Source organism: Oncorhynchus tshawytscha, linkage group LG21, assembly GCF_018296145.1.
Source record: "Oncorhynchus tshawytscha isolate Ot180627B linkage group LG21, Otsh_v2.0, whole genome shotgun sequence".
Classification (NCBI taxonomy): domain Eukaryota; kingdom Metazoa; phylum Chordata; class Actinopteri; order Salmoniformes; family Salmonidae; genus Oncorhynchus; species Oncorhynchus tshawytscha.
Window position 1 is genome coordinate 7,962,632 of NC_056449.1, and position 10,000 is coordinate 7,972,631.

The window sequence follows — 10,000 nt, forward strand, 5'->3', positions numbered from 1 at the left end:
CACACACACACACACACACACACACACACACACACACACACACACACACACACACACACACACACACACACACACACACACACATTACAGCAGGGAGACAGTGGGAGTTAAGCAGCCGTCTTGAACAAAACAGAAGTTGATCTAACTACTAAGAATTGCCAACATCACACCGAGAAACCAGAAAAAGGTTTCATTTGAATTAAAAACAGTGAACATGAAAACATTCACAAATCTGCTACATAGATAGATATGGAAGGAAGGTAATTCTATACATACCTCAGGAAGAGACTCCCATGCTATGACAATATTCAGGGTAAACAACCACTCACATACGCACACCTGCAGACATGTCAGAAACACACAGCTGACACATGATTTCACACAAACACCTGCCCACACACCCACACACTAAGTAGGATGTGCACCACACCACACAATTACCACCACGTAATTAAGAAACAATGAGTCCAGGTCTGACACATCTAATGTACTACTCCACTCGGTTCAAAGGTGACGTGTAAACAGCTTCATTCATTCCATTGATTATTCCAACAATGAAAAGTGAAGATCTCTCACAAAATATGGATTACATGCCTAAAGGTGTGGAAAAACACCCACTCCAGCTGTGTTTGTGAGCACACGCAGAAACATTCACACGCAAACTCAGTCCTACTGAAACACACGCACACACCATAAAATTCTGAAGAGGCCCTATCTCCTCCGTCTCACACACACACACACACACACAGACACACACACACACACACACACACACACCTGTGATAAAAGAACATTGGGCTCCAGACAGCTATCTCAAGGCCAGCAGGTCACAGTCTACGTGGTGATGAATGTGCCTTATCATAGTTTCAGCATCACCGCGGGTTACTGCTAGACACTGACACATAACGGAAAACTCGCTGGTGTGTGTGTGTGTGTGTGTGTATGTGTTTCACCGCCTGGCCTACATCATTGGAATGGGGCACATGTTGACCCCCCAAGGGGTTCCCATTATCCCAAATGGAATGAGCTTGGCTAAGGAGAGTAGTGTTGTGCCCTAGAGTCTAAAACAGGCCATCTCTGTAGAACAGGAGAGTCCTATAGCAGGGCCAGAGAGAGGCTGCAGTAACATCAACCCTGACCCAAGCTTGAACCCCCTAGGATAGAGTGCAATGCTCTCTTGTCATCCACTTCTCTCTTTCGTGGCATGTACTATGAGCTCTCTGGGACACATTCAGCAATACCAAAGTGACTATCAGTCAGTCTTTGGGAGAGACGTTAGGGCGTGCCCTCAGATCTAAGCTCCAGACAAACACAACACGCATCATCTATAGTCTGAAGCAGACCAGTCAGAGGAGTAAATAACAGATGGAATAAAACCCTGTCTGAGCTCAAATAACAAACAGCACCAGTCCCACTGGGAGGACAAAAAAACATTTCTCTTAGCTCTTACAGTTGAAGTTGGAAGTTTACATACACTTAGGTTGGAGTCATTTAAAACTAGTTTTTCAACCACTCCACACATTTCTTGTTAACAAACTATAGTTTTGGCAAGTCGGTTATGACATCTACTTTCTGCATGACGCAAGTAATTTTTCCAACAATTGTTTACAGACAAGATTATTTCACTTATAATTCACTGTGTCACAATTCCAGTGGGTCAGAAGTTTACATACACTATAAGATAACTGTGCCTTTAAACAGCTTGGAAAATTCCAGAAAATGATGTCATGGCTTTAGAAGCTTCTGATAGGCTAATTGACATAAGTCAATTGGAGGTGTACCTGTGGATGTATTTCAAGGCCTACCTTCAAACTCACTGCCTCTTTGCTTGACATCATGGGAATATCAAAAGAAACCAGCCAAGACCTCAGAAAAAAATTGTAGACCTCCACAAGTCTGGTTTATCCTTGGGAGCAATTTCCAAAACGCCTGAAGGTACCACGTTGATCTGTACAAACAATAGTACGCAAGTATAAACACCATGGGACCACGCAGCCATCACACCACTCAGGAAGGAGACGTGTTCTGTCTCCTAGAGATGAACGTACTTTGGTGTGAAAAGTGCAAATCAATCCCAGAACAACAGCAAAGGACCTTGTGAAGATGCTGGAGGAAACAGGTACAAAAGTATCTTTATCCACAGTAAAACGAGTCCTATATCGACATAACCTGAAAAGCCACTCAGCAAGGAAGAAGCCACTGCTCCAAAACCACCATAAAAAGGCCGGCATACGGTTTGCAACTGCACATGGGGACAAAGATCGTACTTTTTGGAGAAATGTCCTCTGGTGTGATGAAACAATAATAGAACTGTTTGGCCATAATGACCATCGTTATGTTTGGAGGAAAAAGGGGGAGGCTTGCAAGCCGAAAAACACCATCCAACCGTGAAGCACGGGGGTGGCAGCATCATATTGTGGGGGTGCTTTGCTGCAGGAGGGACTGGTGCACTTCACAAAATAGATGGCTTCATGAGGGAGTAAATTATGTGGATATATTGAAGAAACATCTCAAAACATCAATCAGGAAGTTAAAGATTGGTCGCAAATGGGTCTTCCAAATGAACATTGACCCCAAGCATACTTCCAAAGTTGTGGCAAAATGGCTTAAGGACAAAGTCAAGGTATTGGAGTGGCCATCACAAAGCCCTGACGTCAATCCCAGAACTGAAAAAGTGTGTGCGAGCAAGGAGGCCTACAATCCTGACTCAGTTACACCAGCTCTGTCAGGAGGAATGGGCCAAAATTCACCCAACTTATTGTGGGAAGCTTATGGAAGGCTACCCAAAATGAAAAAAAAAACTAAAGGCAATGCTACCAAATACTAATGGAGTGTATGTAAACTTCTGACCCACTGGGAATGTGATGAAAGAAATAAAAGCTGAAATAAATCATTCTCTCTACTATAATTCTGACATTTCACATTCTTAAAATAAAGCGGTGATCCAAACTGACCTAAGACAGGGAATTTTACTAGGATTAAATGTCAGGAATTGTGAAAAACAGAGTTTAAATGTACTTGGCTAAGGTGTATGTAAACGTCTGACTTAAACTGTAAATATCATCTCTCTCTCTCTCCCTCTCTCCTTCCCGCTTTCTTTTTCCTGTCATCCCAGAGGGGAGTGATCCTATCAGTCTTATCATGTCTGCTGATCCTCCACTAGACTGTTGTGACAGTGGATCAGTGAGGCCAAGGCTTAGGATCAGGATCAGAATCAGGCTTAACTAATGACTACAAATCTACCACTACTACTAACACACTTATACACCCAGACATGAATGGTCTGTAAGGCTAATGACCCATTTCAACTGCCACCTCTCTCCATAATACGTAGAATCACTAGATCTTCCTCATTCTCTCTCCCATCTCTCTCTTAGTGGCTCTCCAGCTTTTCATAAAGAAAAAGTAGCTTCCCTCAACTCTGGCTCCATAGCAAATGATTTATCTGAAGCCATTAACGTTTCGTCAGGCAAGCTGCCTTCGTCAGGCTGGCTCTCCACCCCCCGCCCCCCCCGGTTCCTCCCTCGCCGTCTCTGTATTGATCTGCTGGGCCTCCCGCAGGAACGCTGATCAATTGAGTAAAATAAAGATTCCACTGTGTGATTGGAGCTTTTTTTTATCCACTTAATCTACCAGAAGAGATAGAGGGTGGTAGCCCACTGGAACCAAAGGTGTGTGTGTGTGTGTCATTAATGAAGTGTGTTTAGAGCGACCATCCTTCCCTATAGCAACCCCCACACCGATCCATCATCGGGTTATTCTCAGAGGACGCACTGGTAATGAGGAGCACACACACATACAGACACACACAAATTTGTATGCCCCCCCACCCCCCCACCCCACGCACGCACACACACATACTGTAACGGTTCTCTTTTGGTGAAGGAGAACCGGACCAAAATGCGGCGTGTAGATTGCGATCCATGTTTAATCAACAAACGTAAAACACGAATCAATACAAAAACTACAAAAAACAACAAACGTGGAAACGTAACGAAAACCGAAACAGCCCTATCTGGTGAAAACACAGAGACAGGAACAATCACCCACAAACACACAGTGAAACCCAGGCTACCTAAATATGGTTCCCAATCAGAGACAATGACTAACACCTGCCTCTGATTGAGAACCATATCAGGCCAGACATAGAAATAGACAAACTAGACATGAAACATAGAATGCCCACTCAGCTCACACCCTGACCAACCAAAACATAGAAATATACAAAGTAAACTATGGTCAGGGTGTGACAGTAACCCCCCAAGGTGCGGACTCCGGCCGCAAAACCTGAACCTATAGGGGAGGGTCTGGGTGGGCATCTGTCCGCGGTGGCGGCTCTGGTGCTGGACGTGGCCCCCACTTCACCGTAGTCTTCCTCCACCTTGTCCTCTTCCGTGACCTCCTAGCCACGGCAACCCTACTTAATAACACGGGACAGAGGGGCAGCTCGGGACAGAGGGGCAGCTCGGGACAGAGGGGCAGCTCGGGACAGAGGGGCAGCTCGGGACAGAGGGGCAGCTCGGGACAAAGGGGCTCTTCAGACTCCGACAGCACAGGAGAGGAGGAAGGCTCTGGCAGATCCTGGCTGACTGGCGGATCTGGAAGAGTCTGGCTGACTGGCGGATCTGGAAGAGTCTGGCAGACTGGCGGATCTGGAAGAGTCTGGCAGACTGGCAGATCTGGAAGGGTCTGGCAGATCTGGAAGAGTCTGGCAGACTGGCGGATCTGGAAGAGTCTGGGAGACTGGCGGATCTGGAAGAGTCTGGCAGACTGGCGGATCTGGAAGAGTCTGGCAGACTGGCGGATCTGGAAGAGTCTGGCAGACTGGCGGATCTGGAAGAGTCTGGCAGACTGGCGGATCTGGAAGAGCCTGGCAGACTGGCAGATCTAGAAGAGTCTGGCTGACTGGCGGATCCTGGCTGACTGGCAGATCTGGAAGAGTCTGGCTGACTGGCGGATCCTGTCTGACTGGCAGTTCTGGCAGATCCTGGCTGACTGGCGGATCCTGGCAGACTGGTGGATCCTGGCAGACTGGCGGATCCTGGCTGGCTGGCGGATCTAACTGATCCTGGCAGACTGGCGGCACTGGCGGCACTGGACAGACTGGCGGCACTGGGAAGACTGGCGGCACTGGTTGACTGGCGGCACTGGAAGAGTCTGGTTGACTGGCGGATCTGGAAGAGTCTGGTTGACTGGCAGATCTGGAAGAGTCTGGTTGACTGGCAGATCTGGAAGAGTCCGGCTGACCTGGAAGAGTCTGGCTGACTGGCAGATCTGGAAGAGTCCGGTTGACTGGCGGATCTGGAAGAGTCTGGCAGATCTGGAAGGGTCTGGCAGATCTGGAAGAGTCTGGCAGACTGGCGGATCTGGAAGAGTCTGGCAGATCTGGAAGAGTCTGGCAGACTGGCGGATCTGGAAGAGTCTGGCAGACTGGCGGATCTGGAAGAGTCTCGCAGACTGGCGGATCTGGAAGAGTCTGGCAGACTGGCGGATCTGGATGAGTCTGGCAGACTGGCGGATCTGGAAGAGTCTGGCAGATCTGGAAGAGCCTGGCAGACTGGCAGATCTAGAAGAGTCTGGCTGACTGGCGGATCCTGGCTGACTGGCAGATCTGGAAGAGTCTGGCTGACTGGCGGATCCTGTCTGACTGGCAGTTCTGGCAGATCCTGGCTGACTGGCGGATCCTGGCAGACTGGTGGATCCTGGCAGACTGGCGGATCCTGGCTGGCTGGCGGATCTAACTGATCCTGGCAGACTGGCGGCACTTGCGGCACTGGACAGACTGGCGGCACTGGGAAGACTGGCGGCACTGGTTGACTGGCGGCACTGGAAGAGTCTGGTTGACTGGCGGATCTGGAAGAGTCTGGTTGACTGGCAGATCTGGAAGAGTCTGGTTGACTGGAAGATCTGGAAGAGTCTGGTTGACTGGCAGATCTGGAAGAGTCCGGCTGACCTGGAAGATTCTGGCTGACTGGCAGATCTGGAAGAGTCCGGTTGACTGGCGGATCTGGAAGAGTCCGGCTGACTGGCAGATCTGGAAGAGTTCGGCTGACTGGCAGATCTGGAAGAGTCAGGCTGACTGGCAGATCTGGAAGAGTCTGGCGGACTGGCGGATCTGGAAGAGTCTGGTTGACTGACGGATCTGGAAGAGTCTGGCTGACTGGCGAATCTGGAAGAGTCTGGTTGACTGGCGGATCATGGCAGACTGACTGATCTGGCTGCTCCATGCTGACTGGCGGCTCTGGCTGCTCCACGCTGACTGGCGGCTCTGGCTGCTCCATATAGGCTGACAGCTCTGGCGACTTCTTACAGACTGGCAGCTCTGGCGGCTCCGTGCAGACTGGCAGCTCCTTGCAGACTGGCAGCTCCTTACAGACTGGCAGCTCCTTGCAGACTGGCAGCTCCATGCAGACTGACAGCTCCTTGCAGACTGACAGCTCCTTGCAGACTAACAGCTCCTTGCAGACTGACAGCTCCATGCAGACTGGCAGCTCCTTGCAGACTGGCAGCTCCTTGCAGACTGACAGCTCTGGCTGCTTCATGCAGGCTGACAGCTCTGGCTGCTTCATGCAGACTGACATCTCTGGCTGCTCCATGCAGACTGACATCTCTGGCTGCTCCATGCAGACTGACAGCTCTGGCTGCTCCATGCAGACTGACATCTCTGGCTGCTCCATGCAGGCTGGCAGCTCTGGCTGCGCTGAACAGACAGGAGACTCCAGCAGCGCTGTAGAGGAGGAAGGCTCTGGCTGCGCTGAACAGGCGGGAGACTCCGACAGTGCTGGAGAGGTGAGGCGCACTGTAGGCCTGATGCGTGGTGCTGGTACTGGACCGAGAACACACACAGGAATCCTGGTGCGGGGAGCTGCTACCGGAGGGCTGGGGTGTGGAGGTGGTACTGGATAGACCGGACCGTGCAGGCGCACTGGAGCTCCTGAGCACCGAGCCTGCCCAACCTTACCTGGTTGAATGCTATCGGTCGCCCTGCCAGTGCGGCGAGGTGGAATAGCCCGCACTGGGCTATGCAGGCGAACCGGAGACACCGAGCGCAAGGCTGGTGCCATGTAAGCCGGCCCAAGGAGACGCACTGGGGACCAGATGCGTAGAGCCGGCTTCATGGCATTTGGCTCGACGCTCAATCTAGCCCGGCCGATACGCGGAGCTGGAATATACCGCACCGGGCTATGCACCCGCACTGGGGACACCGTGCGCACCACTGTATAACACGGTGCCTGCCCGGTCTCTCTAGCCCCCCGGTAAGCACAGGGAGTTTGCGCAGGTCTCCTACCTGGCGTAGCCCTACTCCCTGTGAGCCCCCCCCAATAAATTTTGGGGCTGACTCTCGGGCTTCCTTGCCAACCATGTTCCCTCATATCGCCGGCTCCTCTCTCCGGCTGCCTCTGCTCTCCTCGCTGCCTCCACCTGTTCCCATGGAAGGCGATCCCTTCCCGCCAGGATCTCCTCCCATGTATAGCAACCCTTGCCATCCAATATATCGTCCCATGTCCAATCCTCATTGCGCCGCTGTTGCTGCCTTTGTTGCTTCTCCTGTGGCTCCTGCCTGTTGACACGCCGCTTGGTCCCGTTGCGGTGGGTGATTCTGTAACGGTTCTCTTTTGGTGAAGGAGAGTCGGACCAAAATGCGGCGTGTAGATTGCGATCCATGTTTAATCAACAAAACATAAAACACGAATCAATACAAAAACTACAAAAAACAACAAACGTGGAAACGTAACGAAAACCGAAACAGCCCTATCTGGTGAAAACACAGAGACAGGAACAATCACCCACAAACACACAGTGAAACCCAGGCTACCTAAATATGGTTCCCAATCAGAGACAATGACTAACACCTGCCTCTGATTGAGAACCATATCAGGCCAGACATAGAAATAGACAAACTAGACATGAAACATAGAATGCCCACTCAGCTCACACCCTGACCAACCAAAACATAGAAATATACAAAGTAAACTATGGTCAGGGTGTGACACATACGTCACACACACACGTCATTGTCTCCGGCCTTACCTTGGTTGATTGGCTTAGCAGGACCATAGCTTTTGAAGTAGTCATCCTGGGGGGAAAATACACAAGGTAAAGGGTTATGTATTCATCAAACACACACAACTTGACAAAAAAACTGAAAAGAAGACATCTGAGGTCACACAGTCTGGAACAAATCTATTAATCTAGCTTGTTCAACAGAGTTTGATATTCCAAACACTAGTCATCCGAACTGCAGAAAACAGCTCTATTTTCCCCAGTCAATCCATGGTCCCGACGCCCGACCCACCATCAAAGTCAGACAGTCAGTAGAAAAACAGGCTCAAAGAGCGATACTGACGGGACCCCGATCCGCTCTCCTGATTATCTCTCTGTCACAGGCGACAGATCAGTCGGATTGAAAATATTGAAAATATTACTGGGATATGAGTCTCAGATTAAACCCTTCACTACCGGATCGCCTCTTCAAAACCAACAGCCTGATTCAACCCGCGGCAACGCTAATTATATCTGCACAAGCACAAATGTTAGAAGTTTAATACTCATTAGATGAGGGCTTATTGTTCAGAACATCCACTTTTTATTTGTTCATCTCGGATTTATATTTTGGGGCGAGGACACAGTGATATGTAATTACCTTAAAATGGCTGCATAATGAAAGAGCAACATGTTGGTGAAATTAGCTATTAGTCTGAATTGAATTAGTACGTATCGGTGAAGTGTTTTCCACTGTGTAATTGGGAGTTAGACAAACAGATACGGCATGGAGAGAGGGAGACAGAGAGGGAGAGAGAGAGAGAGTGAGAGAGAGGGAGAGAGAGGGAGACAGAGAGACAGAGAGGGAGACAGAGAGGGAGAGAGAGGGAGACAGAGAGGGAAGGACAGAGAGGGAAGGACAGAGAGGGAAGGACAGAGAGGGAAGGACAGAGAGGGAGATAGAGAGGGAGACAGAGAGGGAAGGACAGAGAGGGAGAGGAGAGACAGAGAGGGAAGGAGACAGAGAGGGAGAGAGGGGAGACAGAGAGGGAGAGAGAGGGAGACAGAGAGGGAGAGAGAGGGAAGACACAGAGAGGGAGAGAGAGGGGACAGAGAGGGAGAGGGAGACAGAGAGGGAAGGACAGAGAGGGAGAGAGAGGGAGACAGAGAGGGAGAGAGGGAGACAGAGAGGGAAGGACAGAGAGGGAGAGAGAGGAGACAGAGAGGGAGAGAGGGAGACAGAGGGAGAGAGAGGGAGATAGAGAGGGAGAGAGAGGGAGACAGAGAGACAGAGAGGGAGACAGAGAGGGAGAGAGAGGGAGAGGGAGGGAGATAGAGAGGGAGAGAGGGAGAGAGAGAGGGAGAGAGAGGGAGATAGAGAGGGAGAGAGAGGGAGACAGAGAGGGAGAGAGAGGGAGATGGAGAGGGAGAGAGAGGGAGACAGAGAGACAGAGAGGGAGAAAGAGAGAGGGAGAGAGGGAGAGAGGGAGACAGAGACAGAGAGGGAGAGAGGTAGACAGAGAGGGAAGGACAGAGAGGGAGAGAGGGAGACAGAGAGGGAGAGAGAGGGAGACAGAGAGGGAGAGAGAGGGGGAGAGAGAGGGAGACAGAGAGGGAAGGACAGAGAGGGAGAGAGGGAGACAGAGAGGGAGAGAGGGAGACAGAGAGGGAAGGACAGAGAGGGAGAGAGGGAGACAGAGAGGGAGAGAGGGAGACAGAGAGGGAGAGAGAGGGAGATAGAGAGGGAGAGAGAGGGAGACAGAGAGACAGAGAGGGAGACAGAGAGGGAGAGAGAGGGAGAGGGAGGGAGATAGAGAGGGAGAGAGAGGGAGACAGAGAGGGAGAGAGAGGGAGATATAGATGGAGAGAGAGGGAGACAGAGAGGGAGAGAGATGGAGATGGAGAGAGAGGGAGACAGAGAGACAGAGAGGGAGACAGAGAGACAGAGAGGGAGACAGAGAGGGAAGGACAGAGAGGGAGAGAGAGGGAGACAGAGAGGGAGAGAGGGAGACAGAAG

General features: G+C 50.7%; 1 protein-coding gene across 2 annotated transcripts in view; it reads right to left on the reverse strand.

The window, feature by feature from the left end:
* The window catches only part of LOC112220822 (testican-1), a 297,048-nt gene that overhangs the window by 138,767 nt on the left and 148,281 nt on the right, over positions 1–10,000 (reverse strand). For both annotated transcript variants that reach the window (XM_024382717.2, XM_042303032.1), the window contains one exon: positions 8,032–8,077. In XM_024382717.2, the coding sequence (XP_024238485.1) occupies positions 8,032–8,077 (46 nt within the window). The remainder of the gene's footprint in view (positions 1–8,031; positions 8,078–10,000) is intronic.